This window comes from Leucopleurus acutus (assembly GCF_964270905.1).
Source record: "Leucopleurus acutus genome assembly, chromosome: 14".
NCBI classification, from domain to species: domain Eukaryota; kingdom Metazoa; phylum Chordata; class Mammalia; order Artiodactyla; family Delphinidae; genus Leucopleurus; species Leucopleurus acutus.
Genome location: NC_139156.1, coordinates 34,851,303 through 34,870,284, shown reverse-complemented (window position 1 = coordinate 34,870,284; position 18,982 = coordinate 34,851,303). Strand labels below are relative to the sequence as shown.

The 18,982-nt window shown below is 36.0% G+C and overlaps 1 protein-coding gene across 2 annotated transcripts in view; it reads left to right on the top strand.

Moving 5' to 3' along the window:
* The window catches only part of HECTD2 (HECT domain E3 ubiquitin protein ligase 2), a 77,448-nt gene extending 58,739 nt beyond the window's left edge, over positions 1 to 18,709 (top strand). Inside the window, exons 15-21 of one of the 2 annotated variants that reach the window (XM_082854397.1) lie at positions 984 to 1,142; positions 4,428 to 4,502; positions 5,200 to 5,287; positions 5,375 to 5,481; positions 14,206 to 14,321; positions 14,889 to 15,032; positions 16,367 to 18,709. In XM_082854397.1, the coding sequence (XP_082710523.1) occupies positions 984 to 1,142; positions 4,428 to 4,502; positions 5,200 to 5,287; positions 5,375 to 5,481; positions 14,206 to 14,321; positions 14,889 to 15,032; positions 16,367 to 16,487 (810 nt within the window). In that variant the 3' untranslated portion in view covers positions 16,488 to 18,709. Of the gene's footprint in view, positions 1 to 974; positions 1,143 to 4,427; positions 4,503 to 5,199; positions 5,288 to 5,374; positions 5,482 to 14,205; positions 14,322 to 14,888; positions 15,033 to 16,366 lie in introns of those variants that run through there. The other variant, XM_082854398.1, reaches the window with a different exon arrangement.
* Positions 18,710 to 18,982: the final 273 nt, after the last annotated feature.

Genomic DNA, 18,982 nt, shown 5'->3' with positions numbered 1-18,982 from the left:
CTTCCTTAAGCACTTGATACTATAATGTTTATTTGACAGTTGAAATATTATGAAATTTGATCTAAAACACCGTTTTTAGAAAATGGATAAATTACATTCTGCTGTATAACTGATAAAATACAGTCGGGCAAAGTTTATAAATATAACATCTGTAGCTTTTTAACTTTAACACTTTAAGTAGACTCCAAGTAATAAGTCTTTCAAGTATTACTGTGGCAGAATAATTGTCCTATTAACATATCAGTAGTGCATGTGTATATAGATGTCAGTGTGTGTGTATCCATAGGACTACTCAATACAGCTCTCTCTACATAGCCTGTATTTAGTTGGGTTTTTTTTGTTTTTGGTTTTGGTTTTTTTGGTTGTTTTTTTCTTGCGGTACGCGGGCCTCTCACGTTGCGGAGCACAGGCTCCAGAAGCGCAGGCTCAGCGGCCATGGCTCACGGGCCCAGCCACTCCGCGGCATGTGGGATATTCTCGGACCGGGACACGAACCCGTGTCCCCTGCATCGGCAAGCGGACTCTCAACCACTGCGCCACCAGGGAAGCCCTGTATTTAGTTTTAAAATAGCCAAAATGATCACCAAAATCAATGGTGTTGTTCTGCAGTGAGTTCTGAATAAATTGCTGCTGCTTATGAAATCACCTACATCTTTGTTTAAATTCAGAAAGTTTTCTTATATGTTAAATACTTTATAGAAATGTATGAAATTGCTATCTATTGTGATCTTAGATAAACTTTTCTAGGGAAATGATTAAATACGCTCACCTGATCCTCTCCTTTTTACATGATTTTTGGTAATTATCAATATATTATGTAAAATAAAGGGAAAATAAATGAAAGGAAAGAGGAAGTATGTGGGATTAATTAGAAAGTCAGTGTTAGATCTGAAAGAAGTATGCAAGAAATAGACTGATGCATAATTCAAAACTCATTTGTTGTCATGGATTTTATGTTAATGCTTAACATTTAGTATGCATAGCTTATGGGACTAGCTGTTTATAACAGCATTACTTTGGATATTCGTTTCCCCCCCTGCTGCTACAAGAAATTATTGAGCCCTCCCATCGTTCCTAATGACCAAAGTATGCCAGTAGGCATCTGCAGTGTTACCACTGATGACCTGTGTCAAATTATGCCTGTAAGTATAAAGTCGTTTAGCATCTTATCCCGTAATTCTAGATCATCTCTCTTCTACTGCAGTCTCTCTCCTCCTAACGCTATTCTTAAGTTTAAATATGGTTTCCCTCTACCTTTGTAACCCATCTCCTTTTTTGTCTAATTTTCTCCTTCCTTATAGAGACACATAACCCGCTTTGCAGCACTTCTAAGTTCCTCTAACATCAGTAGAACAGGCTTTGAGTCAGGGACAGAGATTTGAATCCAGCCTCTGCCACGTATTAGCTCTGTGAATTTGGATACGTTGTTTATGTTTCTGAGCTCTAATTTCCTTATGTGAACAATGGGATAGTAAAACTTCCATACTGGGAAGATTACATGAGATAATAAAGTACTTAGTACCAGATCGCTACTGTGGATTCTTATTAACGTGTCACTGTGCAATATCGTTAACAACATCTGCAACACCATCCCTGAATAAAATTAATGAATTTCACAGGCCTGTCTCTGATAACATTCCTCAATTCAGAAATTAGATTTCCAATCATCAAGTTTAATCCAGTGCAAAAACGTAGTAGAAGAATGGATAGTATACACATCATCCTGAAAATCCTCTACAGTAATAATGCTTTTTTACAGCTGGGTTTTGGTAGCCATTGGTCAGCAGAGAATTCCCCATAATATTCTTAGTAAGTACCTGGATGTGGATTAAGGGCCTGTTTAAATATCTCTGTGTCTGGATGGTCAAATGAGTTTGATGTAGGGTTGGAACCTTCCTATCAAAGTTGAGAAACCTCTCCAGAACACGTGACTAATTAGAAAACCATTCTTCATGTGATATCAGATACATTTTTGGAAGTTGGTTTGGATTCTTTCAGACTAAGAGCCTAAATCTATATTTTTATAAGACTCTGTAGTTGGAAAAAATTGCAAAAGGTATAGAGCAGACTACTTAAGAAACTGAAAGATTTGCCCTTTATAGTCTTGTATTTTGGCCACACACTACCTATGAGCCCTGGACGATTCAATTAATTTCCTTATTTGTGTAACAGTGGGAGTTATTGTTATATCTATACACTGATATATATACTAGTTAGTATATATTTTTTATATATATATATATTTATATATATATATATATATATATATACACTAACGGATGAGCTACCTTCTCATTTAGATTTCTGTGATTTTTTTAGTCCCATATATGCAGTTTTTGTTAGATCATTTACCAATAAATTTCCTAATTTTATTATTGGTTTTTACCAATAAATTGTCTAATTTTATGATTAAAGCTATTTGAATTTGACTCATTTAGATCCAGGTGTTTTTAGTTAATAATAATGGATATTTTATGAATGACTATACCAATACGTTGTTTTATATTATGGAGCTGAAGGTGATACTGAGTTAATTTCATGTTCTTATATTGCCTCTTTAATAGTGAATCAAGATTGTGCATATGCTATGAGATCAACTGTAGAAAAAACTGAGTCTCTATGCATGCATGAATAAAGATTGAAAGGAAGCAAGAAAACAGCCATGTTAGGATAGTGGAATGTGGGAAATTTTTTTTTAATTTAAAAATGGATTATCGATTTATTAATGGCATCTATTAAAAATTAACACCTAATTCCCATTTCATATATGGTAAAATATATCGATAAAAAAGTTTTAAGTGCTTTTTTATTCAGTACTTTGTTTACCATTTGTATTTGTACACTATGTGTTTTAAGAAGAGTAAACAGGAAAGCAAAGAGAAACCTATAGTGATACATTTCTTAATTTAAACACAGTATCTGTGAATAAGGACAAAAAATACAGAAAGTAAGCAAAATATTCAATGGTGGAGCCTTCAATAAATACAGTGTTAATAGGCCAGTGCTTTTCGATGGCCATGTTAATGAAAACTCCATTGGTTTTATAGAGACGGATCCATGACTCAAAGCATCAGAACTGTCCAGCAGCAGCAACAAATCTTCCCCACACAGCCTTGTGAAAATTACCCTTGAGTTTTTAGTTGAGAATGGAGGAGAGGCTAAGTGTAACCTTGAATCAGGAACTGCAATAGCTCTTTTCTTTTTGCTTAAGTCACCCTCAAATATGCTCTATTAAATAATACCAGGGTATTCAAACAGTGTGTAAAACCAGTAGTCTGTATCTTCACACACTCTTAATTTTACATTTACAAAATTATAAAGGTGTTGAACTATATGGGTAATTAATATTTTAGAGATAACGTATTACAGTTAAGAGTCTAAGAACAGATAAACAACAACAACAAATCAACAGAAATTGGGTTTTGAAAATACAAAGGCTGGGAATAAAAGGCGCTACAGTCCTGAATAAAGCAGATCTGAGTATATAATTTTACTACCTAATTGACTTTGTATTTTATCATTAAAAATTTAATCTTTGAAAGAAGATGGTAAATACTTTGCATTAGATTCATCTACTAGTCCCTTGAATTGTTTAAAAAACTGCAAATCTCCCAGTTATAATTTTCAGCATCCATAATTTTATTAATAATTGAAACAAATGATGAAAATCATATCGGAACCTATGCCAGCCTAGATTTGTTTAAAATTTTCTTATTTTAATGGAATGGAAATTTTAATATGTAAAGTGTGTAAGGTCATTCTAATCATGCTGTTCCTTATATTTTCTACTAATATTTAAAATAAATTAAAACTTTTTTTCATAAAACCTGAAATTTTAAAAAATACTGGCTTAGTTTTTCTATTTTTCAATCTCTGTTCAGGGAAATCATGAGTTACAATGTAGGAACATATTTCCTCCAGTGTTCTCAAGTTGTTCTTGGGAGAGGAAGGCACCGTAACTGAAATGTAAAAACCACTTAACATGTATGAACTTTATTTTTATGTATTTTTATGTTTAAAAGATGAATCCTAAAACATTAACAGAGTTTTTTAAGAATATAAACTGAAAGTGAGAAATACTGCAAATTCATAAACAGTGATGTTACAGCTAGCAGTGAATTATGATGGAAACTGTGCTCTTAGCTCACTGAATAAGAATAGACCCCAGAATTATTTCTCTGTGGGTATAATTGGGTATGTTCCTTTATGTGACCTTTTCCAATAAATTTTTCCAAGCCTTTTACATGGTAGAAATCATTAACCAGCATTTTGTGCCCTGGAAAAAAAAATATCAAATATTATCATTATTTCAAAATCTGCGTTTATCTACTCTGTCTCACATGTAACTGAACTGTAGTAGATCTGCTTAACTATTTTGGGTAGTACTATTTGATTTAAAAACACAGATAACAGATTTCTCTTTATAGGAGTTGGCCCATGGATTAAGTGAACTCCTGTCATATGAAGGCAATGTTGAAGAAGATTTCTATTCAACATTTCAGGTATCCTTAAGGGCAAATAGCTTTCCATTAACCAGGTATTTCATATGTGAAAAATACCCTTTGTTACCATGCACCCACCATTAGAAAAGATGAACAAGGACTGATCAGTACATACCACCCCCTGTCTTAAAGGATCTTAACCTGATAAAGTAGAGATAAAGAGGCAGACACATATAGGTGAGCAGTCAAGGAAAGTGCTTAAAGAACATCAGCAAGGGTGAGGGCACTCTGCCAGGCACCTGGCCTATGTCCTTGACTCAGTTACTTTCTCAGAGCTTTTCAGCTTCTAACAGCAAGCCCCTTCTGTCGCTTCAATGCAAGAAGTTAGAAGCAGAAGCTAATCGACCGGACCAAAACTCTCTCACTTCCACTCCTCTGACAATAATCAGGAGGTGGGAATTATAGTAATCCGGCTCCAAAGACCTGAGTGCTTCCCTAAATGCCCGCGCAAATTTTGTTAACATCAGTAAAGTATTTAACTGTATTCAAGAGGGTTAAGTCCCTACTTTTTTACCCCAAAATGCTTCCACGACTCTATTCTTAATACAAATATCACAAAAGCCTAGCCATTCTGTAGTTTGTATATTTAGAAGAGGGGGGAAAAAGTTTTCTTTTTAAATTTTACAAACCTGTTCACTGAAGTCTGTTAATATATCAGCCATACCAATAAATACACTGTGTTGGAATCTCCCATCAGGTGTTTCAAGAAGAATTCGGAATAATTAAGTCCTATAATTTAAAGCCAGGTGGTGATAAAATTGCAGTTACCAATCAAAATAGGAAAGGTAAGTTAAAACACGATTTATTAATTAAAGCGCATTAGTATTTGCCATTTACTTTTACTACTTAACAGATATAAAATTGTTTTCCAGAATATGTACAGCTTTATATTGATTTTCTTCTCAACAAATCCATCTATAAGCAGTTTGCTGCATTTTATTATGGATTTCATAGTGTGTGTGCTTCAAATGCCCTAATGGTGAGTTTAAAACTTCATGCTTTCAGTTAGGTTTTGTAATACTATGATATTGACAAATAATTCCTTAAATATTTTAGTAGATAGGCTTTTAAAATTTAAAAAAAAAAGGTTTCTAGGGTTTTTTTTTTGTCTTGAGGAAAATAATAAAGATTTTTTTAACATCTTTATTGGAGTATAATTGCTTTACAAAGGTGTGTTAGTTTTTGCTTTATAACAAAGTGAATCAGCTACACATATACATATATCCCCATATCTCCTCCCTCTTGCGTCTCCCTCCCACCCTCCCTATCCCACCCCTCTAGGTGGTCACAAAGCAACGAGCTGATCCTGTGCTATGCTGCTGCTTCCCACTAGCTATCTATTTTACGTTTGGTAGTGTATATATGTCCACGCCACACTCCCACTTTGTCCCAGTTTACCCTTCCCCCTCCCCACGTCCTCGAGTCCATTCTCTACGTCTGCGTCTTTACTCCTGCCCTGCCTCTAGGTTCTTCAGAACCATTTTTTTTTCTTTTTTTAGATTCCATATATATATGTGTCAGCATACGGTATTTGTTTTTCTCTTTCTGACTTACTTCACTCTGTATGACAGTCTGTAGGTCCATCCACCTCACTACAAATAACAATTTCATTTCTTTTTATGGCTGAGTAACATTCCATTGTATATATGTGCCACATCTTCTTTATCCATTCATCTGTCGATGGACACTTAGGTTGCTTCCATGTCCTAACTATTGTAAATAGAGCTGCAATGAACATTGTGGTAAATGACTCTTTTTGAATTATGGTTTTCTCAGGGTATATGCCCAGTAGTGGGATTCCTGGGTCATATGGTAGTTCTATTTTTAGTTTTTTAAGGATCCTCCATACTGTTCTCCATAGTGGCTGTATCAATTTACATTCACACCAACAGTGCAAGAGGGTTCCATTTTCTCCACACCCTCTCCAGCATTTATTGTTTGTAGATTTTTTGATGATGGCCATTCTGACTGGTGTGAGGTGATACTTCACTGTAGTTTTGATTTGCATTTCTCTAATGCTTAGTGATGTTCAGCATCCTTTCATATGTTTGTTGGCAATCTGTATATCTTCTTGGGAGAAATGTCTATTTAGTTCTCCTGCCCATTTTTGGATTGGGTTGTTTGTTTTTTTGGTATTGAGCTGCATGAGCTGCTTGTATATTTTGGAGATTAATCCTTTGTCAGTTGCTTCATTTGGAAATATTTTCTCCCATTCTGAGGGTTGTCTTTTGGTCTTGTTTATGGTTTCCTTTCCTGTGCAAAAGCTTTTAAGTTTCATTAGGTCCCAATTGTTTATTTTTGTTTTTATTTCCATTTCTGTAGGAGGTGGCTCAAAAAGGATCTTGCTGTGATTTATGTCATAGAGTGTTCTGCCTATGTTTTCCTCTAAGAGTTTGATAGTTTCTGGTCTTACATTTATGTCTTTAATCCTTTTTTTTTTTTTTTTTTTGCGGTACGCGGGCCTCTCACTGTTGTGGCCTCTCCCGTTGGGGAGCACAGGCTCCAGACGCGCAGGCTCAGCGGCCATGGCTCACGGGCCCAGCCGCTCCGCGGCATGTGGGATCTTCCCGGACCAGGGCACGAACCCATGTCCCCTGCACTGGCAGGCGGACTCTCAACCACTGCGCCACCAGGGAAGTCCTTTAATCCATTTTGAGTTTATTTTTGTGTATGGTGTTAGAGAGTGTTCTAATTTCATTCTTTTACATGTAGCTGTCCAGTTTTCCCAGCACGACTTATGGAAGAGGCTGTCTTTTCTCCATGATATATTCTTTCCTCCTTTATCAAAGATGAGGCAACCGTATGTGCGTGGGTGTATCTCTGATCTTTCTATCCTGGTCCATTGATCTATGTTTCTGTTTTTGTGCCAGTACCATACTGTCTTGATTACTGTAGCTTTGTAGTATAGTCTGAAGTCAGGGAGCCTGATTCCTCCAGCTCCATTTTTTCTTTCTCAAGATTACTTTGGCTATTCGGGGTCTTTTGTGTTTCCATACAAACTGTGAAATTTTTTGTTCTAGTTCTGTGAAAAAATGCCACTGGTAGTTTGATAGGGATTCCACTGAATCTGTAGATTGCTTTGGGGAGTATAGTCATTTTCAAAATGTTGATTCTTCCAATCCAAGAACATGGAGGAACATCTCTCCATCTCTCCATCTGTTTGTATCATCTTTAATTTCTTTCATCAGTGTCTTATAGTTTTCTGCATACAGGTCTTTTGTGTCCTTAGGTAGGTTTATTCCTAGGTATTTTATTCTTTTTGTTGCAATGGTAAATGGGAGTGTTTCCTTAATTTCTCTTTCAGACTTTTTCATCATTAGTGTATAGGAATGCAAGAGACTTCTGTGCATTAATTTTGTATCCTGCTACTTTACCAAATTCATTGATTAGCTCTAGTAGTTTTCTGGTAGCGTCTTTAGGATTCTCTATGTATAGTATCATGTCATCTGCAAACAGTGACAGTTTTACATCTTCTTTTCCAATTTGGGTTCCTTTTATTTCTTTTTCTTCCCTGATTGCTGTGGCTAAAACTTCCAAAACTATGTTGAATAATAGTGGTGAGAGTGGGCAGCCTTGTCTTGTTCCTGATCTTAGTGGAAATGGTTTCAGTTTTTCACCGTTGAGAACGATGTTGGCTGTGGGTTTGTCATATATGGCCTTTAGTATGTTGAGGTAAGTTCCCTCTATGCCTACTTTCTGGAGGGTTTTTATCATAAAGAGGTGTCGATTTAAATATGACAAAGGATCTGAATACACATTTTTCCAAGTAAAATACACAAATGTTCAAGGGCATATGAAAAGATTCTGGATATCATTAGTCACCAAGGAGATGGAAATCAAAACCACAGTGAGATTCCACTTGACAACAATTAGGATGGCTAAAATCAAAAAGTGAGGCAATAAGTTTTATCAAGGATACACGGAGAAATTTGATCTCTCATATGGGGTGGAATGAAGATAAAATGGCAAAGCTGCTCTGGATAAAGCTCTGGGAGATCCTCAAATATTAAACCTAGAATTATCATATGACCCATCAATCCCACCTAGGTACACACTCAAGAAAATGAAAACACATGTTTGATCAAAACTTATATATGACTTTTATAATAATGTGATTCATAGTAAGCAAAAGGGAGAAACATCCAAATGTCCATTAACAGGTGAATAGATAAACAACATGTTTTATCCAATCAGTAGAATATTATTCTGACATAAAACAAAGGAAATATTCACACATAGTTGTCTCTTGAAGAAATTATGCTGAGTGAATGAAGCCCTTCAAGAGGCCATGTATAATTCTTTTAATATGAAAGAGCAGAATATGGAAATAGAAAGTAGAATAGTGGTTTTCTAGGCTGGGGCATTGGAGGAGGATAAGAAGATTAGCAATGATAGCTAAAGGGCAGAGGAGTTTCTTTTTCAAGTAACAAAAATCGTCACAAATTGTGGTGATAATTGTGTGTATCTGCAAATATACTGAAACCATTAAAATGTACACTTAATGGATGCCTTCTAAAGTATGTGCATTATATCTCCATAAAGCTGTTAAAATAAATCAATGCATGAAGTATTTTGCAATGTAAAAAAAAAAAAGTGTTGAATTTTGTTGAAAGCTTTTTCCGCATCTATTGAGATGATCATATGGTTTTTGTCCTTCAGTTTGTTAATACGGTTTATCACATTGATTGATTTGCATATATTGAGGAATCCTTGCATTCCTGGAATAAACACCACTTGATCATGATGTATGATCCTATCAATGTGCTGTTGGATTCTGTTTGCTAGTATTTTGTGGAGGATTTTTGCATCTATGTTCATCAGTGATATTGGCCTGTAGTTTTCTTTTTTTGTGATATCTTTGTTTAGTTTTGGTATCAGGGTGTTGGTGGCCTTGTAGTATGAGTTTGGGAGTGTTCCTCCCTCTGCCGTATTATGGAAGAGTTTGAGAGGGATAGGTGTTAGCTCTTCTCTAAATGTTTGATAGAATTCGCCTGTGAAGCCATCTGGTCCTGGGCTTTTGTTTGTTGGAAGATTTTTAATCACAGTTTCAATTTCACTGCTTGTGATTGGTCTGTTTATATTTTCTATTTCTTCCTCGTTCAGTCTCGGAAGGTTGTGCTTTTCTAAGAATTTGTCCATTTCTTCCAGGTTGTCCATTTTATTGGCATATAGTTGCTTGTAGTAATCTCTCATGATCCTTTTATTTCTGCAGTGTCAGTTGTTACTTCTTCTTTTTCATTTCTAATTCTATTGATTTGAGTCTTCTCCCCTTTTTTCTTGATTAGTCTGGCTAATGGTTTATCAATTTTGTTTATCTTCTCAAAGAACCAGCTTTTAGTTTTATTGATCTTTGCTATCATTTCCTTCATTTCTTTTTCATTTATTTCTGATCTGACCTTTATGATTTCTTTCCTTCTGCTAACTTTGGGGTTTTTTTGTTCTTCTTTCTCTAATTGCTTTGGTGTAAGGTTAGGTTGTTTATTTGAGATGTTTCTTGTTTCTTGACGTAGGATTGTATTGCTATAAACTTCCCTCTTAGAACTGCTTTTGCTGCATCCCATATGTTTTGGGTCATCGTGTTTTCATTGTCATTTGGTTCTAGGTATTTTTATATTTCCTCCTTGATTTCTTCAGTGATCTCTTGGTTATTTAGTAGTGTATTGTTTAGCCTCCATGTGTTTGTATTTTTTACAGTTTTTTTCCTGTAATTGATATAGATAGCATTGTGATCGGAAAAGATACTTGAAACGATTTCAATTTTCTTAAATTTACCAAAGCTTGATTTGTGACCCAAGATATGATCTATCCTGGAGAATGTTCCATGAGCACTTGAGAAGAAAGTGTATTCTGTTGTTTTTGGATGGAATGTACTATATCAATTAAGTCCATCTTGTTTAATGTATCATTTAAAGCTTGTGTTTCCTTATCTATTTTCATTTTGGATGATCTGTCCATTGTGAAAGTGGGGTGTTAAAGTTCCCTACTATTATTGTGTTACTGTCAATTTCCCTTTTATGGCTGTTAACATTTGCCTTATGTATTGAGGTGCTCCTATGTTGGGTGCATAGATATTTACAAGTGTTATATCTTCTCCTTGGATTCATCCCTTGATCGTTATGTAGTGTCCTTCTTTGTCTCTTGTAATAGTCTTTATTTTAATGTCTATTTTGTCTGATATGAAAACTGCTACTCCAGCTTTCATTTGATATCCATTTGCATGGAATATCTTTTTTCAGCCCCTCACTTTCAGTCTGTATGTGTCTCTAGGTCTGAAGTGGGTCTCTTGTAGACAGCATATATACAGGTCTTGTTTTTGTATCCATTCAACCAGTCTGTGTCTTTTGGTTGGAGCATTTAATCCATTTACATTTAAGGTAATTATCGATATGTATGTTCCTATTCCCATTTTCTTATTTGTTTTGGGTTTGTTATTGTAGGTCTTTTCCTTCTCTTGTGTTTCCCACTTAGAGAAGTTCCTTTATCATTTGTTGTTGAGCTGGTTTGGTGGTGCTGAATTCTCTTTGCTTTTGCTTGTCTGTAAAGCTTTTAATTTCTCTGTCAAATCTGAATGAGATCCTTGCTGGGTAGAGTAATCTTGGTTGTAGGTTTTTCCCTTTCATCACTTTAAATATATCCTGCCACTCCCTTCTGGCTTGCAGAGTTTCTGCTGAAAGATCAGCTCTTAACCTTATTGGGATTCCCTTGTATGTTGTTGTTTTTCCCTTGCTGCTTTTAATATTTTTTCTTTGTATTTAATTTTTGTTAGTTTGATTAATATGTGTCTTGGCATGTTTCTTCTTGGATTTATCCTGTATGGGACTTTTTGCGCTTCCTGGATTTGATTGACTATTTCCTTTCCCGTGTTAGGGAAGTTTTCAACTATAATCTCTTCAAATAGTTTCTCAGATCCTTTCTTTTTCTCTTCTTCTTCTGGGGCCCCTGTAATTCAAATGTTCGTGCATTTAATGTTGTCCCAGAGGTCTCTGAGACTGTCCTCAATTCTTTTCATTCTTTTTTCTTTATTATGCTCTGCAGTAGTTATTTCCACTATTTTATCTTCCAGGTCACTTATCCGTTCTTCTGCCTCAGTTATTCTGCTATTGATTCCTTGTAGAGAATTTTTAATTTCATTTATTGTGTTGTTCATTATTGTTTATTTGCTCTTTAGTTCTTCTAGGTCCTTGATAAACGTTTCTGGTATTTTCCCCATTCTACTTCCAAGATTTTGGATCATCTTTACTATCATTATTCTGAATTCTTTTTCAGGTAGACTGCCTATTTCCTCTTCATTTGTTAGGTCTAGTGGGTTTTATCTTGCTCCTCATCTGCTCTGTGTTTTTCTGTCTTCTCATTTTGCTTATCTTACTTTTTGCAGGCTGCAGGTTCGTAGTTCCCGTTGTTTTTGGTGTCTGCCCGCAGTGGCTGAGGTTGGTTCAGTGGGTTGTGTAGGCTTCCTGGTGGAGGGAACTGGTGCCTGTGTTCTGGTGGATGAGGCTGGATCTTCTTTCTGGTGGGCAGGACCACGTCCGGTGGTGTGTTTTGGGGTGTCTGTGACTTTATTATGATTTTAGGCAGCCTCTCTGCTAATGGGTGGGGTTGTGTTCCTGTCTTGCTAGTTGTTTGGCATAGGGTGTCCAGCACTGTAGCTTGCTGGTCGTTGAGTGGAGCTGGGTCTTAGCGTTGAGATGGAGATCTCTGGGAGAGCTTTTGCCATTTGATATTACATGGAGCTGGGAGGTCTCTGGTGGACCAGTGTCCTGAGCTCAGCTCTCCCACCTCAGAGACTCAGACCTGATACCCGACCGGAGCACCAAGACCCTGTCAGCCGCATGGTTATAAAGAGTTCCACAGGGCTTCCCTGGTGGCGCAGTGGTTGAGAGTCCACCTGCCAATGCAGGGGACGCAGGTTCGTGCCCCGGTCCAGGAAGATCCCACATGCCGCGGAGTGGCTGGGCGCATGAGCCATGGCCGCTGAGCCTGCGCGTCCGGAGCCTGTGCTCCACAACGGGAGAGGCCACAACAGTGAGAGGCCCGTGTATCACCAAAAAAAAAATACATATATATATAAAGAGTTCCACAGATATGGCTTGAAGTCTATAGACAAATCATTGATCATCAACTTGTATTGTCCTCTTCCCTCACAGCCTGGATACAAACCTCCAAGCTCATTTAGATTGATGGCAGAATTCAGTCCCTCGTGGTTGTGGACTAAAATTCCCATTTCCTTGAAGACTTGGATGGGGTGACTCCCAGCTCTCTCCGATTCTCTCACATGCTCCCCTCCATTTCAAAGCCAGCAGCAACATGTACTTGGAAACTCTCTGGCTTCCTCTTCGGCTACCAGCCTGTGAAGACTCTTTTCTTCTTTTCTTTTCCTTTGTGCTTAGTCTTGTTTCACTTGCTCATAGGGGCCGCGTGGGGAGGACTCGCGCCAGGCACTTCACAACAGAGTCCCTAGTCAGTTTTCTAGTTTTTAAAGTCAGAGCTAGAAATAAAAATAGTTCTCTCATTTCAGCCTTAATTTTCTAAAGGGAAAAAAGACCAGTCAACTCCATTCCCTCCCCACCCCACTCCACCTTACACTATGTCTTATGCTATGGCTTTTAAGGCTTTAAAAAATTTCCTTAAGCAGAGTGGATGAAGAGATCCCAAGGGCTCCAGGTCTTTAATACTGCAGGGCAAAGCACAGAAACTAGTCAACAATAAGCTCCAGGGCAAAAGCCACACCTTCTTACTGTTTAAGGAACAGGTTTATAACTGCTTCCTGCCTCTTCAGGGGTCCCCCCAGCAACTCTTGAGTTGCCTTTTACCCACAGAATGTAGTTTGTCACCAGAGTCATGGTGGACTCCAGTTGGTTTGACTTTTTCTTAGCCTTGTGAGTATGGGTCAGTTGCCGTTGAGAACACTATGTCGGAAATGTCATAAGATAAAAGCGTGTTTTCTCTTCACCGCTGCTCCCCTGGGCACACTCCATCAAGCCATTTGCACCTCCATGCAGTTTTATAAGGGGGGTTGGGAGCAAGGTCTTCAATGTGAATTATTTTGCATAGGAGAGAGCTTCTTTTAGAGTGATCTTTGTCTCATGTTTATTGAAAGTACCTTTGGAAATGGAGCACCTGTTGATTTCGAATTGAGTTTTGTCTGTGACGCACTATAGTTATGGGGGTGGAGGGAGGGAAAATAAATAAATAGCATAGCAGGTTTCTGTTTTTAAATTGTAATCTCTTTAGGTGGGAGACAACCTATGTAAGTGAAAAAAAAAAACGAGTGAACAACACAAGACAGACTAACCTACTACTCAAACTCTACAGTGTACACAGGAGGCTTTATGGATGTCGGAACCAGGCATGTCAATAGATGCTAGCGTATTGATAGCTGAAAGAGTTTCAGGCTGGGTTTCAGGGAAGAGTTGTAATTTGGACTTATGCTTAGTCATCTGCTTGTTTTTCTAGCAAACTGCTAATTGCTATTATTTGCAAAAGGGGGAACCTAACAGTTTGACGAGATTTATAAACTTTCAGAAGCAAAAATACCTTACCTTAGTAGGAAAAATATAAATGGAGATTTTTCTTTAGCAAAAATGGTTTGATTTACTATAAGAACGTCATGATTTTTGTTATTTGGTTCAGTGAAAATAGTTCCAATTTCACTTTTTTTAATCATCACTTTCTCTTATCATTTTTGATAAATAATTATTGACAGCTGCTTCGTCCAGAAGAGGTTGAAATTCTGGTGTGTGGAAGTCCTGAACTGGATATGCACGCCCTGCAGAGAAGTACTCAGTATGATGGCTATGCGAAAACCGACCTGACTATACGGTGAGCTTTTTTTACTTCTGAGAGTGAGGGTGCTGAAGAGAGAATGAAAGAGAGTGTGGTTCGTTTATTTGCATAACTTACAATCTTTGAATCAAGTTAAGTCAGCTGAAATACTGTACAACCCACACTGCTTTATTTTATCTCTTGAAAATAATGTGAGAATATTAAATATGAAATCACTTAGCAGTCCCCTTAGGAGAAAGTAATATAAGTAAGTTTCTACAAAAGCATAGAGATTTGACTTTTTTTTTTTTAATTACTTTGGTTCTAGAATTGCAGGGATGCCATGCTTATAAATAGCCTTTTAATAGCACTGTGTTGAAAAATAAGGAAAATTATATAGGAGAAAAATGGCTTTTGTACTCTCCACTGTTGGACTATTTTTATAATGATGTTAGTCAAAAATCTAATTTATATCAGAAGCCTGTCATTCCTCAATTTCACATTAAGGGTATTACGTACCTTTAAGGGAAGTTGTTTCCCTAGAGCTTACTTTATATTACTTTATTCTGATCTGCAGGATTTTTGTCAAGACATTTTATGTAAATATCCTTTGGTGTTCTCTAGATACTTTTGGGATGTTGTGCTTGGATTTCCTCTTGATCTTCAAAAAAAGTTGCTACATTTTACCACAGGAAGTGACAGAGTACCTGTAGGAGGAATGGCTGATTTGAACTTTAAAATCTCAAAGAATGAAACTTCTACTAACTGGTAAATTGCCAAATTGTAATTTTTTTAATCTGTAGGTTTGGCTAATAATAATATGTTTGGAATTAGAGGATTCTTTGATTCTGAAGTTGTTTTCATAGAAAAATCTTGGGAGTAAGCATGGCTTTGAAATAAGAGAGACTACGGCTTAAGGTTCTGTATGAATTTTGAGAACTACCAGTACAAACTGATAATAATTCCTGTGCATCAACTTTTTACTTTGATAAGTCAACTGCTTTGTAGCTGCTTCCAGAATCTAGCTTGCTTTTCATAGTAGATTATCTAACCTTCATTTTTACTTAAAGGTGTTTTTTATTTAAAATACTAAGGTGAGTTTTTTGGCTGTTATAATTAGTTCTTGTGCTGGAATACCTCTAGTGCTAGTCTTTTTTTCTTTAGTGCTCTTTGCATATGAAAGTGATGCCGATGATGGCTTTAAATTATTTTCTATAGTGTTGATGGGTTAATGCTAATCTACTTACTTCTTTTCCCAATCTCCTTGTAATTTCTAAAGCTAATTTGAGTAGACACTACTTTGATTATAATCATTTTTTTCTCCTGCCCCATATATTCCCTGAGCTTTGTCAGTTCTTCCTTTCATAAATTAGAACTGAAATCTGTCCTTTCCTTTCTCACCGCCACCACCGACAGCTGTTCTGATGCTGTGGAGTTCCTAAAGACTGAGGGAAAGGGTCTAAGAAATCTGTAGGAATTTTGAATAAAGATAACAGTGTCATCGGGTAGAGGGTTGGGAGAGCTGAACAAAAAGATTCAGAGGATGAATGTTGCTTGTACCTTGAGGGCAGCAACATGAGAAGCATGGGTATCAAGTGTCCCAGAAATGTTCTTTTTATTATTTTTTGACAGTCAAGACTAAAAAAGTAGTAACAGTTATATTATCTACTATTTGCTGGGTGTTTTATGTAGATAGCTCTTTTCATCTTCCCACCCATTCAAATAGTTTGCCTTATGATGGTGATGAGGCAACTGAGATTTGGAGACATGAAGCCGCTTGAACAAGGTCTCACAGCCAGAAAGTGCAGGAGATGGTATTCAAATTCAGATTTGTCTGACTCCAAAAATAATGCCTCTAGAATATAAGTTTTGTGAGAGCAGGGACATTGTCTTGTTGGTAAACCCAGCCCCAGTGTCTAGAATGGTGCCTAATACATAGCTGGTACTCCAAAAGTATTTGTTCAGTAAAGGAGTGGATGCGTCATCTCATTATAGTAAAATAGATTTGAATGTGTGTATCCAGGTACTTTGAAAGTTGCTTACCAGTCATTCTGTGTTTGTTTTAGGACTTGGTATCTTTAAAAAAAATTTTTTTTCTCTAGGTTGCCTGTGGCCCACACCTGCTTCAATCAACTTTGCCTTCCCCCCTACAAGAGCAAAAAGGACCTGAAACAGAAACTGATTATTGGAATTTCAAATTCAGAAGGTTTTGGACTTGAGTAACCTAGAAGACTTGAAATATATTTTATATGTAGCATTCACTTCCCTCTTACTGTGCCTTTAACCTTTTCATGTTTCTGTCTCAAAACACCTTGACAAAGCTCACCAACTTTAAAATACTGATTTTTTTTAAATCAAATATGAAGTATGTTCAGTAGAGGCATGGTTTTCTAAAAACACAACACTGCTTGAGTGAGAAAAAGACCAGATGGCAGAGACAGGTGTGGGTCCAGTCCCTCTTTTTTATAGCACTTTATCATTCTCCATAAGTAGTTGTCACAGGTGTTCCACTGGGAGAGCATCGTGCAGTAAAGAATGCACAGATGACAGAGTGGAGCCCAGTGGCACCCTGTGCGCTGCTAGCACACGGTAGCAACACAGATAGCTACATTATCATTAATGTAAGGCATGTAGCCATATTTTCATATAGCGGTTAAACAACAGTATAATTGCAAATGCAATTTACAGGGTTTTTTGATATACTGGTTTTGGTCCTCTAAGATTCTTTTCAACCATTGCTGAAAAGCGTGTAAATAACTACATAATAGCCTGAGAATAATGGGATTTTGATAGTGCCATTTATTGCTAAAGATTTATTTTTACAAAGTAAATTCAGGGTTTTAGATGTGTATACAGCTTTTACAAATCAATAAAGATGATTGTACAAGAGTGTAACTATTTTCAGACTAATTGGATTCAAGGTTATATTCTTTTACATATTGTTAGTCTGCATGCATATGCGCAGTAAGCTAGTTACTTGGAGCACTCTGTAATATTTGTATAATCGTTTCTTCTTAAGGGTCAGAATATTATATAGAAAGGAAGTAGAACTGACTAATCACTGATAAATTAAGTCAATCACAAGCACAAAAAAAGAGAACTGTTTTTATATATACTTTGATTGATGTACAAGACTTATTTCTAATATTTTTTGATCACCAGTTGTACTGAAACACTAATTTTTGGAAAAAAGTAGGATAAGATATTTGACGAAAGTGAATACAATATTTGTGTCCAAATGACGTAGCTTGGTGTAAAAATAAAGTTCAACATTTTGGCCGAAATGTTTGTTTTCCACTGGATTCTGAATATAGCAAATTCAAAAGTACCCTTTTTGGAGTTTCTTAATAAAGTAGCATGTAAAAGGAAACTGCATTTTTTAAGTCAGACAGTAAATGGTTTTCTTTTTAATTTACAGCAAATGAAGCAGTTTTATTAGCATGTTATAGATATTTCCAAATCAAGAATTCTCTATTATACTTTGATAGCTTTCCTTCAGAAAACTCTGAATATATGTTTGCAATAATAATGAAGCCAGCACTTAGTACCAGCACATGGTTCACATGCAAATAATACTTTCCCAAAATTTTTTCTGAGTTACACTACTATCTTATTACTATGCTTCCTACACCCCACCAGCAGAATTCTTTTAGGGTGGAGGAACTAATCAGCTTGTTCTGCTTTTTTTCTGAAGCCAACTTGTGAATCTTAGAGGAAAAGGAGTTAGTTAGTTTACTGTTCTCTTGAGACAGAAGTGACTCCGCTTTTTCACTTGGACATACTATTTAAAGGATTTTTCTTACAATTTTTGGAACACCTAAGATTTAAAGGCATGTTGGTTTTGTTTTGTTTGCTCTGTTTTTAATCCATATGCAAATAAAACTGCTTCTCTCTTATACTGCTTGAACTAGAAAGTAAGATTTTAACATAGGTTACTACTAACTAATAAGCACAAAAGAATCGTGTAAGAAACCAGATTTAAGTGTTTTAAATAAAATGTAAACAAAGTTTTTATTTGGTAGAGACGGAAAAATTGTGTTGGTTTGGTCTGCATGTTTAATGATGTGCTTTGTATATCAATAGCTATGTCATTTTTAAATAAAAGTACACAAGCAAGCCAAATTTTTAAATGACAGAGTCCATAAATAACTGGAAAATTTTTGTTGTCTGTTGTTGAAATTTATAATCATTTATCACTAAATTGCACATTGCCTTTATTTATTTACGCTCTGGTTTTGGTTTACAGTGTAATTAATACCTCATTTTTTAAAAGAACCACTACTGTTACATTTCGTTAATTTAAACAGCTAGAAAATTCATATAGTTGCTTTTTTTTATATATAATCTGTTAATGAATTCTTGATTTTTGTATCTGCCACAGTAAATTAAAGCATTGCACAGTATTTATCAGTATTTACAAAATGTCCTGTCCTTTTTTAATCTTTCCTTAATTAATCATATTTTTGTCTGTATGATCAGAAGTTTTAACAGTCCCTCTTTTTTGTACAAATGTGTATTGTATTACATTGTTAATTTCTGGATAAATTTTTTTCAGATATTAAAGTTATATAATCAGCCAGGCTTCAGTTCATTTTTTGAACATTAGGCAATGAATTAAAACCACAAGTTTAAAATATAAATGTAAGCTACTCTCTTTGTTACACTGTCTCTTAAACTGGTGCTGAGGAAAATTGCTAATACATACACCTTCAAAAGAT